Source organism: Nestor notabilis, unplaced genomic scaffold (assembly GCF_000696875.1).
Source record: "Nestor notabilis isolate BGI_N333 unplaced genomic scaffold, ASM69687v1 scaffold25591, whole genome shotgun sequence".
NCBI classification, from domain to species: Eukaryota; Metazoa; Chordata; class Aves; order Psittaciformes; family Psittacidae; genus Nestor; species Nestor notabilis.
The window spans coordinates 1-16,214 of NW_009915557.1; the positions used below are offsets into that span (position 1 = coordinate 1).

The 16,214-nt window shown below is 42.2% G+C and overlaps 1 protein-coding gene across 1 annotated transcript in view; it reads left to right on the plus strand.

Moving 5' to 3' along the window:
• Positions 1 to 452: 452 nt before the first annotated feature.
• LOC104413277 (T-box transcription factor TBX20-like) overlaps positions 453 to 16,214 on the plus strand; it is a gene marked incomplete at its 5' end in the record, with an annotated part of 19,667 nt that continues 3,905 nt past the window's right edge. The window contains 4 exon segments of the mRNA XM_010024214.1: positions 453 to 542; positions 545 to 625; positions 4,110 to 4,186; positions 15,543 to 15,652. Coding sequence (XP_010022516.1) covers positions 453 to 542; positions 545 to 625; positions 4,110 to 4,186; positions 15,543 to 15,652 — 358 coding nt within the window.

Sequence of the window (16,214 nt, forward strand, 5' to 3'; positions counted from 1 at the left end):
TATATATATATATATTTATTTTAGGGATTCTTGTTTTCATTCTGCACCTGCACATTTCTGCAAGTGTGGATTCTGAACCATGAGCTCTCCTGAGCACTGTATGTTCCCCTGCAGCTGGCACCTGCAAACCCGGGCACACACTAGCAGTAACAAAGTCCGTATGTAAAACACCTCACCTGTAGGAACAGGTATTTATGCTTTAGAAAAATATGTGCTCACCTGTGGCGTAGGAGTGAAAGGAAACCAGCTCCTGGGATGGCTGCTTTTCTGCCTTCCTTTCCTGGGACTGCCCAAAAGGGGCTGCAGAGTTTCCTCTGAAGATCAGCCCCTGGCTAGCTCGATTTCAGACATCACCCCCAAAGTGTGAATTAGACCTTGTTATCCCCCTCTGTGCCTTTGAGGGTGCTGTTAAGCTTCCTCTCAGGACAGTGCCTTGTCGCTCCTTCTTGCAGATCATTCTGAACTCCATGCACAAGTACCAGCCACGGGTGCACATTATTAAGAAGAAGGATCACACGGCTTCTTTGCTAAACCTGAAATCGGAAGAAAAAAAAAGGAAGAGTTCAGGACGTTCATCTTTCCAGAGACAGTTTTTACTGCTGTTACCGCCTACCAGAATCAACTGGTGAGTACACTCGCTAACTTCCATGGATTTAACTGAATCCCACCCTTCTGAGAACTCTCTTTTCCCCAATTCCATCTTTCCCAGTTTTCCAGCTAGGAAACTTTCTGATATAACCTACCTTTCCATGCCAGTGTCTGCTGTGATCGTGCCCAATCTAATTCATATTCAGGAGTAATTCTTACGTATATGGGTAGTACTACCAACTTCAAAGAGCCCTAAGGACTATTCATGGGAGTAAAGATGACATGAAAGTGGCTTTCATTTGTCCTCCCTTCTGCCTATACAAAGCTGTTTGCATATTATCATGTAGTCCTTTTTTAATTATAACTCATTAAGGAACTGTTCTTATTTGCAGAGATCTTTGATGCCACAAGCTATTAGCTGAGAGAGACACTGGTTTGCACAGGATTATTTCATGGCCTTAAAAAGCTGGCTAATTAAGATGTAAGGCTTAAACGTAAGGGAAATCACTCAGAGATATGCTTTTCAGAGGCTGCCCAGATTACATCCAGATGTTTGAATTTCAATTTGCATGCCAGTGAATAATATATACAAAATGGAGGAGATCATAACAATGGATTGCTAATGAGTAATTTTAGGAAGTATATAAACAGAGAGCAGAGGCTCCGCTTGACAGTGGATAGGGCTTTAATATTTAAGTCAGTGGAAATATGATGTTGGCTTCAGTGAGATTCAGAATGTACTTTAAGGGCTTAATAACTGTGGCACTTAAAGAAAAAATACCTCTTACCAAGCTAAATAAACTACAAGTACTGTCCCAACATGTGGGCAGGAGCACCCCGGAGTCAATGTACCTGCTGGACTATTTAATGAGCAAAAGTAATTAATTTCTAAGTGCTATGAATAAAATGCAACCGCTGCACAGAGGCAGAAGAAGCCCTGAAGATAACAGTGTAGTATTAAGTCAGTCCTTGTGACAGATCCCACTTCCCACATTAAGGCTTTAATATCTGAATGTATTGATTTTAAACTGAGGTTTATATGTGAATGCTGCAGAAAATGCATCCTGGCGATCTCAGGAATACAAGGTGATTTTTGCACGTAACTTTCTTTAGAAACCAGCAAAATAGTTACAGGCACAAAACCAGCTAAACCTGAAATCTATTTCTGTAGGATGGATTTGTGTTTACAGACGCTATTTACACCAGAGATGTTTCTAAACTAACCTTCCCAAAGCACATACATTGAGTCCTGGAAAACTTCTCAATGGAACATCTCCAGAACCCCTAGAGGTTGATGCTGTCTTTTTATTTATGACTAATGAAAACAGAGCCTTTTTTCATTTTTGCCATTTCTTTCAGAACTGTTTTAAGGAGGGATTGATTACATTTCTGGAGGTTATTAGATAAAAGCTAAATACATTACACTTTCAACAAACTATCTCATAATTTAAGATTTAAAGGGCATGCATTTATTTAAACAGTCAAACCACTGCCACAGAGTTGAATTGTAGGTCAGATTTCATTTTAAAATGCTTTCTAGCAGATGTTCTCTGGTTGTTTGTGAGACAGTCTCTCAGGAAAAATATGGCCATAAATGATTGTGAGTCTCATCTGGCATCGGCGTATACAAAAGGTTTCTCTTGTGATGTCATACCAAATCTTTAATATTAGAAAACGTAAGTCTGATGGGTGAAAACATGCTCAAGAGATGAATAGATGTCCTTATTATTCTGCAGTGCAGTTGGCTTGGTGTGTTGGTGATCTAAGTCAATGGAACTAGTCAGAGCTTGTCTCTTTTCAAGGTAGTTTTCAGGATGCTGCCATAAAAACGTTCACTGTACGTGAGGCACCAACTTTTTTGCAACATCACCATAACTCAAGGGCTTACGGGCGTCTTGGGAGTAGAATAAGACTATAAGTAACTTGCTGAACTGCTGCAAGGTCCTGTGACAAGGCTGGTGTTCAGGGAGGTTTCCACCAGTTGTACCTGGTGGTTGTACCACCACGAGACAGCCCCAAACTCTCAGCCAGTGCTGTTTGGCCAGCCACAGGTGAGCTGCAGCAGCTCCTGCCTGGTGCCTCAAAGCAAGGACATTCCCCAGAGAGCTTGGGAGACCCGTATGGACCCAAGACAGTGAGCAGGGAAGGCAGCGGCCCAGGGATGCAGTGACTTTCCCAGGGTGGCAGCCGCGCAGCGCATCGTTCGTATACTGCAGACCAGTAGTTAAATACTCATGTTTTGTCTTTGTAAGCCTTTCCCTCCCAGCACATCTCTTTGTCATAATGAAAAGTTGGGCTCAGTGTCCTTTTTAACTATTTTTATTTATTTTTTTTTTTTAATTTGGAGGAGAACCCACCCCATTTTGAAATACTGTTGTTTGAGACCATTTGATTGTTTGAGGATTTGGAAAAGATCCCTTTTCTTGCTGAGTCTCAAGGGCCAGCTATTAAAAAAAGAGGTTGTGGCCTCTTCAATAAAGGCTTTTTTTGAGGAAAGCCAGGCCGACACAGCCACTCGGTCTGAAGTGCTGAGAGCTGTTATTTCCATGGGCTTCAGCTAGAGTTGGTGGCATTCACTGCCTGGCAGGACAAGTCCTGTGATGTCCCTTGTCAATCTCTAACTCCCACTTACAGCTTTAGTTTGAATTCTTGCAAGAAGTATGGCTGGAAAATCTGAACGTTATGATGATGTCTCAGGTTTTATTCACCAAATCTCATCTGGTTGGACAGCTAGAATGTTTCATAAGGGTAGTGGTATATCTATTTCCTGCTCCCATAAAACCACAGTGATAGCCATCACCTATGGCTGAAAAGTTTCACTGCAAAAGGAAGGGGAGCCCCGATGCTCTGGGGCAAAGGGACTCTTGAGCAGAGTGGAAAGGCTGACAGGATGCACTGGGCAGCTTTATAGCTGCTTACTGAAGAAGGGATGAGAGTTTTGGTTGTAAGATCTCTGGTTTCCCAGGGCTGTGACAGTTTTAACGGGGTTACTCCTTTAACCCAAGTTCCATCACTTTAAATCTGAGTTCTCCTCCACGTTTTAATTCCCTCATTCCCTTCCTCAGCCTCTTTCCAACAGCTAAACTGCCCCAGTGTGATGGCTGGTAGGTTTGGCTGAAAACATTTGCTCCTGATTTGGGCTCAAAGGAGTTGATGTGCAGCTCCACCAACGAGGCTCAGATGTTAGCAGGGTGCTCTGTGTTGCTCATGGAAAAGACAGCCTAATTCATGCTCTTAAAGCACTTGGAAGCACTGATGCTGTAAACATGGGTGGGTTCCTCCCGCTCTGGGTAACATGAGGGCTGAGACCACTGTGTCTTTCCATTGCCATATGTGTAATACAACCTGGTTTGCCCCTGCCAGCTTTGCAGCATGTCAAGAGCAGCTAGCACACATGCACACACACAAGGAGCATGGATAAAATCAGCAGTGAAGTCAGGAGGATGGATCGGTTAACACTTTGTACGCTGCAACACCTTAATGCTGTATTCATGTTGCGTTGCTCTTTTCTGTGTTCCCAGATAACCAAGTTGAAAATTGACAGCAACCCTTTTGCTAAAGGATTCCGGGACTCTTCCAGACTCACTGATATCGAGAGGTAATGGGGACTTTCTGTTTACTTTCCATGCAGATAAGATAAAGAGAAGAGAGAGTTTGTAGGAGAAGCATCCTTTCAACTCCTGAGAAGCTGTGCATTTTAGCGTTATCTTGTTGCATACAGTAAGCCTCCTCCACCTCCTTTAAAAATACTTATAAACTTTATGAAGAAAGATCTGGTTTGAGTTTTGACATCTGCTCCAGTTGGGGCTGATATATTCATCTTCCTGAGGGGACTTCTTGAAGGGGGAGGGAGAAAGGGTCAGCTTGACAACTTCAGAATGAAAAGCTTTTTTCTTATCGTGCCATTTAATCCTGCTGAGGGCTGTGAATTGGGTCAGTGGGAAACAAGGGTAGTGGTCCTGTGAGAAACATCTTTATAGCTCCCCACTGCTCACACAGTGGAAAAGAGAGGGGAGCTTCCCAAAATACACTTCAGCAGTCCCAGACACTGAAGTCAGCAATTATTGCCATCAGGATGAATCCCATCACTCCCACTCTGATGACAAAGATGCCATTTTTGTTTCACCAAAACTGTACTGCAGGCTGCACCAGGGGAAAGCTTTATCTGGAAACTGTTGAGTCTTGTGTGTGTATAGCTCATTATAAGCAACTGCTGCCATAGGGAAAAGAAGCATTAACCCACAGTTGAGTAGGAAATAAACTTCAATCTCTTGGTAGCTTTCCAGCATGTCACATTTTTATGATACCGTGTCAAACAGTTTGGCAAACGAAGCAAATTAAGCTGCCTGTGTCCTTTAGGCTGGAAGGGAACTTGATGGAGATGGATATAGCACATCCAAATTTCCCTGTAAGCACACAGTCACGAAAGAAATTTTGGAGAGGCCAAAACCCTCCAGGCTCCTATGTCATCTGGGGATATCCAGATGTATCTGTGAATCATCTTTCGCAGGTGCATATAGGGGACAAACTGCTCAATGAAGTCATACCTATAGAGCTAGGGAAAGTCTTTACGGCACTGCAGAAGTACATCAATCTAAGCAGCTTCACGGGTGGGAGTTAGTGGTGTATATTATACCTTGCCAGTGACCAGACCATTAGTGATACGCTGAGAAATCGGCTAAAGAAGAGTAATTTTGCACTGCACACTTGCAAAGTTCTTAGAAATTGCTTCCTAATTGAAAGCCTTTGTTGAAATTGGAAAAAGAAACAAACCAGATTTGATTAAAATAGCATAGCTTGCTGTACAGGCAAAGTACTAAGGTAAAGAATACCCAAAGCTGAGGTTTGTTGCAATAAATAGTCAAGACAAGACCTGTAGGAAGAGCAGATGCTTTGATTTTTCACACTTCAGTTTCCTTGTTCAACAGGCAGGCGACATCTAATGACACAGCTCTGCAAGGGCTGAGAGACTCTGAATAGATAAGCTGGGAGAAAAACTTAGTTACCTCTGTGCAGACGAACCGACTATCGTGGTGCTGGATATGAAGGGAATTTTTCCAGAGGACATCTTATTATAACAGCACATGGCACGGAGTCAGAAATGCTGAACATAAACCGCAGTGCCCTTTTGTTTATTGATAAGTGTAAGAATAGAGCCTGAGACAGGCAGCCTAGCCCAGACACAAACGTTGCTATGAAAGATAAGGTAGCCACATATGAAACCTACAATAAATCCAAGAAGCAGAATGTGGAAAGTATTTAAATGATATTAAAATGCTGTATTTGGGAGTCTAAGTGTAGTTAAGGACTTATTTTGACATAGATTGGAAAGTTTAGCCCTCATTAGGGAATGGTATTTAAAAATAACCCCAGAAACTGCTGCGCAACAGATGAAGTAATGAGATAGTCATAGTGTAACACACAGAAGGGCTGGTAAGAAACTCTTTGAGAATTTCCTAAGTTATCTGATATGGTTCAGAAACACCAAGGGTTTTATTCAGTTCCAGCATTAAAATATTCAGGCAGATGAGAATGACGTTCTTTTAAGTGCCCACTGGTTCTACAGACTTCATGTTAGCGCCAGCAAAATTGCTTAAAGGAATCTGATACAGAGCGAACGAAAAAGCAAAGTGAGATATTTAATACGGTATGACAATCAAACAAGTAACCAGGGCAGATTTTAGATTAGGCACTAGGCAGAAGTTCTTCCCTGTGAGGGTGCTGAGGCGCTGGCACAGGGTGCCCAGAGAAGCTGTGGCTGCCCCATCCCTGGCAGTGTTCAAGGCCAGGCTGGACACAGGGGCTTGGAGCAACCTGCCCTTATGGAAGGTGTCCCTGCCCATGGCAGGGGGTTGGAATTGTTCCTTTCCAACTCAAACCAGTCTGTGATTCTATATGACAAGAGGAAGAATTTCTCACTTAATACCCATTGCGAGATGCATTACAAGATGTAGGTGGTAGACAGAATAGCACAGCATGACCCTTGCTTGGTCTAGTTGGAAACAGCTTAGAAGATTACAGAGAAAAATACTTATTTTCTAGGAAAAAGGCTATGTGGGCCAAACATGCATTAGCACAGGTCTTGAAAGCTGAACAGTTACTCTGAAGCTGTGAAAATTACTTGCATGCACTGCTTCCTAAGCATGTGCATGCATAATCCGCACGGTGATCCTAATGGTCTCCCGTAAAGCATCCTGTGATGTTAGGGCCAGAGAGCACTCATTTATCACGAGTTCCAGCTTTTCCGAATGACCTAAGTAGTGTGAAAGTGTACAGAGCTTTGTATTTCATTTCCAGGTATTTAAGCCTGCTTTTTCCTAAACAGCCTTTGGGGAGGGAAACAAATCAGATCAATTGATCTTTAGAGACCTAAAGAAATTAAATTAGTCTGGAGTCAGTTACTGCACTAAACCATCCAGTAATTGGATTGCTCCTTGTAACTGATTGAAAACAGCCTCTATCTGTAACAATATAGGTAGCTTTTCTTTATAGTAGATCTGAGAGAAAAACACATCTTTTTATGACATGATGACAGAAATTGCACGTTTTTAACCTAATTGAATATGATTTTATAAATATGTGACTTTAATGATTTCAGGCTTCCCATTCTAGATTTACGATCCTTATGTGGGAAACCCAAGCTGAAAATGCATTTAGGATTAAATCTGTTTGCATTATATGTGTTGGAGTTACAGTACTATATGTAAAGATAATGAAATTGGCAAAATGGTAGAGGAGGTAATAACAGCAAAGCTGTTGAAGTGCTTCTATTTTCTTTTGTTCTCGTCTATATACCTTACAATGGTTTCCTTGTACTCATAGCTATATATGCAAAGCTTTTAACCATTGAAAACATCTTTGGTAAAGTTTGGTATGTATCAAATTTTCAGCAGGATTTGAGATTCCTTCCATAATCAGCTCTTTCCATACATTACTTACGGTAATCTATTTACGGCAATGGGGCAGACTTTATCTGGGGCTACTGTGATTTAGATAAGTAGCTGATTCACCTTTTGATCTTTTCACATGGTATTTACATTTCCTCTATTAGAAAAAGGGCTCCCACAATGGTTGTTATTGGAAAAACTGAGCATTTAGCAGCGATTGTCAGAATGTGGAGCCTATTGTACTCTGGTGTTGACTATTGGATGCTAAATGCAATACTGTGGACAACTGTGATCTCTTTTTAATGGTAGCCTTTGTAAAAAGACCAACGTAGGTGTTATAATGAGCAATTCACTCTGGAGATGAGTTTTAAGGGAATATCTTTATGCTTCTGCTTAAGAAAAAACTGCCAAAGCCATAAAATGATGCAAAATCAGAACCCAGTGGGTTACTTTTTATCTTGAGCCTGAATTTACCTTTTGAGTTGTGAAGAATTGGCCTTTTAAAAAGAAATGGATAAATAAAACCATCGCGGTTTAATATCATGCAAACAATCCAGGGGAAAAGGTGATCACACAAAGAGTGTGAGTGAACAGAACTACTGGATTATGAAATGATGATCAAATAAGAACTGACAGATCACAAAAATGATCTGAATGTTGCTTCTCTGTTTGATCCAATATGTGATAGGCAAGTCACATACTGTAGTTGTAACTGTTGGAGAGCTGTGTATACCCATCTGCACAAGTCCAATAATGCTTCTGGGGGGTAGATACATACTTCAGGAGGCAATTTGGACACCCAAGTCATTTTTCAGCAGAGAAAGGAAGGATTGGGGGATGGAGAAGTAAGAGAGCTGCATCCCAGCATCCCAGCTGGATTTGCATGGTAATCGGATTCTGAATTTTCCCCTGAGGAACTTCATGTCTGAGACGTGGAAATACATTGTACTGGCTTACAGTGCTAATGTTCAGATACGGGCACTGCCCTGCTCAAGTAGCACTTGGAGCCATGTGCTTAATGATGCGCTGTCCACAGTGGTCCCCTCTTCCATCCCCTCTCTGAGCTGCCTTCCTCCTCATTCCCATTGCTTACTGCTGGTAGACCAACTTTCCTGACCCTTAAAATCCCCCTACCAACAGCCAGAAATACTTACTCTCTACGACCTACTCCCGTGTCCACGATTAAGCAGGGTTTTGTCATAGTTCTCCAGCAAGTCAAACTCCCCAGCTGATCTTTTATCTCCAGCTAGTTCTCAGTCTGAGAATTTCAGCAACCAGCCATGGGAGAGCATCTCCAACACTTAGGTTGGGAGAAAAAGTGGATCTTGAATTTAGAGAAACATCAGGGGCTCCAGTGCCTGGTATCTGGTGCCATTCCAGATGTGCTGAGGTTACTCCAGCCTCCAGCTGCTCATTTTCCACTTAGGTATTCTGTTATTTATCCTTTTTACTTGTGCAAAATGATGATATAAAAAAGCTCTATTTTGCTAGTGTTTTCCATTCGCCTCGTGCAGGTGTCGTACGTGCATAGGGGGAGGGCATGATGTCAGACCAGAGCCATGGTTTCCAAGCCAGAGAAATGTAATTTTATCTTTGTGTTTGTTTGTTTTAATTCCTTGTATAAAGATAGCTGGTTTTCTCATTTTTATTTGCAGTTGGGAGAAGCAGGGTGTCTATATTTGATAACCTCATGATCCTTCTTCCTAAGAGTCATTACTTTTCCCATGTCATGGCTTCAGCCAGGCTACGTAACCTCCATGCATATTGCAGCTCTTCCAGCACTGCCATCAGTAGCCAGAGGATTACTTGAGGCTGCCAACAAACACCACTTCGGGGATACATTTGTTCTTTCTCCTGCAATCATCAAACCCTAGATTTTTTTATGCTTTAATTCTTGTTTCACTTTTTTACAATCCCAGACTGGTTTGGGTTGGAAGGGACCTTAAAGCTTATCTACTACCAGCCCCTGCCATGGGCAGGGACACCTTCCGCTAGACTGTACATATTCTTGGAGTATTACATCCATCCAACACTTGCCCAATAGTTTTGACTTTGTGAAAGTGTTTGATGGTTCTGTATCAGCTTTTAGGCCACGTAAGCCAAGGTAGTCTGATGGGCCCTGGTTCTTCCCTGGTCAGAACTGGTTCGGTTTCAGTCTAAGCAGTTGAAACAAGCTACTTTGTTCTGGTTGAGGATTTGGTCCATACCATATCAGAGCTGAATTAGGTTCCTATGGTCAGCCTGTAATACTCATCTACCAGTATAAAAGCAACAATATACAGCAAATGAATATGTCTGTATGTTTGTGCATGTGTATAACAGCACCTAAAAGCCACAGAAGTGTGAAGGCCAAGTGATATCTGAAGAGTGGTTGTTGTTCACTCTTAGCTGCTGTTATGGAAACATACTTGTTCCTCCTCCTTCTGTGTTGGATTTTATATTTTATCTTTTTCCTGTTTGGGTTTGTGTTTTTGTTGGTGCAGGGGTTTTTTTACAGACTTGTTTTTAGTACTTATGTCCTGGGCAAAGTAATCATCTTTTCCCTTAAAGAAAATAGTTCTACTACAGTGCGACTTCCGACAAGTTTATTTTTGTGCCTTCTCAGCCCATTTATTCCATCTGTCTTCACCTCACCTCACTTCTGATGTCTTCTGTTATCTGGGCTTTCTTCCAAACATACTAACTGGCAGCTACAAAAAAAGGAAACCTTTGAAATGCAGAACTAAAGAAGTCATTCAGGCTGCAAACTGATAATTCATACACTTTATATCCTGTTCTCTATTTTTCTTTGTGTTGAACCGAATGGCCAAGCAAAACATGGTTGTCAGTTCTAATATTTTATCATTTTTCCTTCTGCCTCTTTTTCATTGTTATTGTTAACATTGCCTGTTTTATTGTAAAGAAAAAGGCTAAAAAGCAAACCCCACCACGCCAGGAACAGGGAGCGGATTCTGAGGGTATCCTCACCTTTTTGCTCATCTAGCACATGGGTAGTGGGGGCAAAAGCAGAAAACATTGACAGGACACTCAAATCTGTTCCAAAATTGGAACCTCTTGTTCCAATTCCAATTGTCCTTGTTCCAATGCCTGTGACAGTAACTTCTGCAGATGAAATGAGCTCATATGCATATGATATGAGCCTGGCTCTGCTGCCTGCTCCTTCTCACCACAGTCTGGCTTTTCTGCGTTGTCTTCAAGGGAGATTGAACCTGGCTCCCAGTGGAATGGGTGGCTGCCTATTCCATCATCTCTATCCTCTTTGGAGCCATGGTATAGACCTAAGACGAATACTAATCCAGGCCTGGCTCCAGCAAGCTAGTTCTGGATTACCTTTTCTAACACCTTCTGCCAAACCCAAGTATATTGCCTCAAGCCTCTTGTCCCAAAAGGAGGAGGTAGGCTTCCTGTCTCTATCTGTTGGGTAAGCTCTCTGCCAGATTCAGGAAAATACACAAGCTTCAGACAGGTAGCAGCATCAGTGTTGACAGCGCACTGTGGCCAGGTGAGTCCCCTTCCATATCTGCAGGGCTCATGGTCGTGCCTTTCACAGTCAGGGTCGTGGTGGTCACCAGGCTGCTGTGAATGCACAGCAGAAGCAGAGCAATAGCAAAAGGAGCAGAAGAAATGACACAAAGAATCATCAGAGAGATGCCTGCTGAGAAGCACTCTTCTTTCATCTTGATTAAAGATCCTGCTCAGGGTAATCTGGGACTTTAGCATCTCCTGAGAGAATCTATGTAATCTGGATTGACTGCAAAAGGAAGTGAGCACCCTCACACAGGGCCTCACTCCTCAGCTGCTTCCCAAGTTAGCTCTGTTTTCTGCCATCTCCCAGTTCATATCCATGGCGAGATCTTGGGTTTAGTCTGTAAAGAGTTAGTGAATCATTTGTCAGCTACATCAGGATTTTCCTATCTACTTTCAATCCTCTGAGACTACTCTGTAGCTACAGGGTGCTGTTAACTAAACATGGCCAAAGACTCAGCTTGTAGCTGCAAGACATAAAGCATCCCTAGCTGGAAGTCTAGTTTTGGAATCAGTTGCCAGCAGGGACAAGAGTGAAATGTTCAGTCAAGAGGTTAAAACCTGCAGAATGGCAAGATGTTCCCTGCACACCCTAAAACCTCGCTAAGTGATAAATTCTCCCAGCTCTTCACTTCCTTCAATTCCTGGTTCCAAATTCACTGCTTTATTTCTTACACAAAGGAAAGAAGTGCTTCATCCATAATAAGAAGAGATTTATTGACAGGGCTGGGCTCAAGGTGTGTCAGGATGCAGATAATCGGGATCAGCCTGAGCTCCTTTTCCCTATTGTCTCTCTCACATTTGTCTTGCCTCGGCATCTTCTCTTGGGTGCACTAGCCAATATGAGCTTAGCTTTTTCCATTCCATTTGGCTTATGGTTCCTTCTTTTTCTCAAGCAGCTTCAGCCCCTAACTTGTTCTTCTCCAGCCTGTCATCTGCTACTATTATCCAGTCATACCCGTAGTACAGCTTAATCATAGTAATATATTATGCCTATGTGTGTGTTTCTCCCCTCCTCTGGGTATTTACAAGATACCTGTGAGTTGAAGAGCAGTCTGGAAGACTGCAGCTTGTTGGTAGATCATACAAAAGGATTTGACAGACAGAAGACATCTTTCCTTTATCCAGCTGGCAGCTTGTGATCTCTAAAAACAAAGTTTATTGCTAATTTATTGCTAACAGAAGAAACTATGGCATTCTAACATACTTTAAAAGGTAAAAATCGTTAGGTCCAAGTGTTAGATAACAAGGGCCTGATCGCAAACTGAGTAACAGAAGTTGAACATTGAGTAACTGGAAGTTTTCAACCAGTTTAGTGTGGATTAGCACTGAAAAATCCTGAAGGAAAGCTTTAAAAAACCCAACTCCTCCATACTCTTTGTTTGCTAAATTATTATTATTATTGAGCAGAATCATAAAATGGCAATTATTGGTTATTGTTCAGTAACTTACAGAATTATTTCCATAAATTCTTTGAGCTGCATTGAGATATCTGAAGACGCTGCATACAGAACTACAAAGCCAGAAGTTTAATGCCTTTCCTGCTTAGTAGTAGTAGCAGTATAATATTTTGGGACTTTAAAAAATGTATTTAATCTATATTCTGGATACCCTAAACAGTTCACACTTCCATAAAGGGAATCTTCAGGAAGATTTTGATTTAAGTCCTTTAGGCTCTGGTTGAAATGAGGGTATAAGCAGTAACCTGTGTTCCAGATTGTCAGCTTTGTTCCTGCTTTTTGAACTAGATTCCACAAGTACTTAAAACTCATTGTTAAAGCTTTGCTTCCTCCCATACATCTACTTTGAAGAAAGTCCTAAATCACCTCTGTCTTTAAAGGGTGGTTGGCCTCCTCTTTGCAACCTATGCAGAGAAACTCCACGTTTCCATCGATTAGATGAATTGCAACCCCTTTCTTCTCCAAGAAGACTTGATCTCCGGGTGGTGTTCTCCGGGCATGAAATATTTGAGCGTGGTGCAGAGGCAACCACCCCTTTCCTTTGGAACACCAACGGAAGGAAAGATTATCTTTTAACTTAGGACTCTTGTCCACGATGGTGGGAGGAGCCTGAGTGCAACTTCAGCTCTTGTTTTTCTAGGTGGAATGAACAGTACTTGGCAGGATAACTTGGAGATAATACTTCATGAGTGGAGAAAATTCACCACTACTTGCTTTAATTTGTGTCCTTTTGCACGCTTAGGTGTTTTCCTGCTCAGCCTTCTGATATTCGTAGGTCCGTTTGGAGGTTTATATACACGCAACATGTGCTGTGTGTGGAAAGATGAGGGCTTTGGGGGACAGGTGCCTACATTGCAGTGTGAATCTTAACGCATCGCGCTCATGGTGTGAATCACAGCCTCAAGCTCTAAAATGAAACATCAGTGGGTGTGTTGTGATTCTAGCATAAGCCACCACCATGGTTAGGCAAGATAAGCACACTCACTGTTGAATATTAACTCCCAGCTGCACAAAAGAAATAGCTTTTGTGAAATTCGTTGCTTTCCCTGATCCAAGTTTCCTCCTTAGATTGTTCCCTCTGCCATAAAGCCTTTGCTTCTTGTGCCAAGGAATGAGACTTATCTTCTAAAACCTTTAGCAAACTACCTGCGACGTTACAACATTAAAAATTAATAAACAAACTTACTCCACAGTTCCCTGGTTTCAAACTTTGCAGATTCAGAGTTCACTAAGAAGTCACTTCTCTTTTTCCTTTAAAAGAAGACAACCATATAGAATAATAGAGTTCTCTGTCTAGCATACAAACCCATCTGGAAAGAATTTAGTCTGCAATAATTGTGGGCATTTGATTTAGCTTTAAATCCCTGTAGGTAATTCAAATGTAAATTTATTGGGGTGAGCTTATCCCCAAACCAACCATTGGATCCAACATTTTAGAGATGAAATTGGCCCACTGCACTAAAACTACAGCCTGCATTGTTTCTGTTGCATCAGGATATTGTTACGTGCTGTAGTGCCTTGTCATTACAAGCAGACCTTTACTAGAAATAAAGTCAATAGAGACAATTTGGACAATCAGTTGAATCTCATTTATTTTTCAGACCATTAAAGATTAGCAATACTTTGGTTATGAATATGTTTATAGACTGGTATCTAAATCACCCAGACAACACCGGGCTAATTCATTATTTGGTTATTCTGTGCTCATCTGAGAGAGTCTTTTGGTGATGAAAAATTCTTTGCATTTCACATTCTGCTTCAGCAAAGAAGGGAGTTTGAAGAGCCATTCGGCACATACTGTAAACAATGCCATCTGTCTTTTTCTTTGTAAAATCTTCTTCGAGATAGCCCCGATATGCCTACTGTTTTCAATCACTTAAAAGGCAGTAATCCAATTAGATCATCCTCAATGTAGGAACCGCCATTGCTTTCAGTCCACTTCCAATCCTGACACAAGTAAATCACTTTGATAAGATCCCCTCGTTCTTCATTTTTTTTCTGAGGAGACCAGCATAAGTAATGACGCCAGTGATAGACCAAGGACAAAATGACCATAATGGGCTTTCTGTAGGAAAGGAAAACATGTGCCATTGTGATTTATTGTGTTCCTTGGAAAATGGGTTTCCTTGGAATTTCTGCAACAGCTACGGTCTCCAACCGAAGGGCATTAGCAGGTAGGAATGGCCAAATGGTAAAGTAAGTCAGACAAAACAGATTTAAACAGCTATCACTACCTAGATTTCTTAAATGGGAACAGAAGGTCAAAGCCATTTTGGAAACGTGCCTAGGTCGTGTTCCTCTTTGGTATAATGCCACCTACTTACATGGAAATGCGCAGGGAACGTGTAAAGTTGGACCTTCCTTACAAACTGCTATGGCTTATCGTGCAGATACGCCTTCCTTCTATTTAAAAATCGTTTGGGTGACTTCAGTGCTTTGTGCCACCGGCGAGGCAGGGGCCTGAAAGGCACATCTGACCTCCCAGAATAGACATGGCACGAGATCAGTAGTATCTGTGGACTTCCTGCTACATGAACTGGCCTCAACTCTGATGCTGAGAGAGCGTGGTTAGAGCTGAGCTGTCTCCGGATGCACCTACCTCTTGCCTGGTTTCAGATAAATGGGGGAGCACCACATGAGGTGGTCATGTGTGATGTGAAAGCCTGTTTGAAAGGAGCTGGACCACAGGTGTCTCTTTGAACCCAGAATGATCACTCATCACAAATAACCTTAGGTCTTGCTTGTTCAAATTCATGGAGAGTGCTGGTCTTGCACCCACTGTCTGAGGCCGAACACAGGAAATGCAATGGGAATTTCGCACTACTTTGCTGGAGAAGCGGTACCACGCAGGTAAGAAGTGATCAGCAATGACCACAGCCCAAGTTCAGCATTTCCAGTGACATGCTAAGAGGTAACCCTTCTGTTAAGTAATTTTGGAGAGTCTGTGTGAGAAAGCTGTGATCTGGGCAGGGAAAAGGCAGCACGTTCACTGTATTTAACCATATGAATCAAGAGGCTGTTCAGGATGTTTCAAGAGGCTGTTTAGGATGTTATTGATACAATAGGTTGTTTCCTTTCACAGAGAAAGCGTGGAGAGCCTTATCCAAAAGCATTCCTATGCCCGATCCCCCATTCGAACCTACGGAGGAGAAGATGATCTTGGAGATGACAGCCAGGCAACACAAAGTAGAGGTAGGAAAATGTGCTCATGAGGTAAACTGTGGTGACCTATTTATGGTTGGGAAAAGCAGGACCACAGTCAATACCGTGGTGCTCTGAAGCATTCCTCCGGTGTGTCTCTCTGCCATGAAGTCCTATAATATATAAGGAGAATACCTGTTACCACGCGGCTTTTCTGGACATCTTATATGCCCATGGTACTGGTGTGGGTGGCTAGCTCAGGAAGCACCTAGAGATGTCTTATACAGCCTTTGCCATCAGAAGAGAAACAGCTCTGCTTCCTCTTCAAGAAGGCTAAAAACCAGGCAACATCATCACCATGGTGCTGAAAACAAGCTAACACTCCCCATCCCTTAGCAGGACTTATAGCCGGGGCTCAGCACCGTTTGTAAAGTACCATGTAGGTGTGCCATTTGTTGCCTCTCCAGCAACAGAGGACTTGGTTATGAGCATCTTCAACCAGCCTGTGGTTAACCTGCTTTGCCTCTACAGGAAGAAAAGTCCATAGCTCCATGGAAAATTGATGTTTCGTTGTTATCTCTTGGTCTCTAAAAGGTGCCCTTCATGCTGCGGC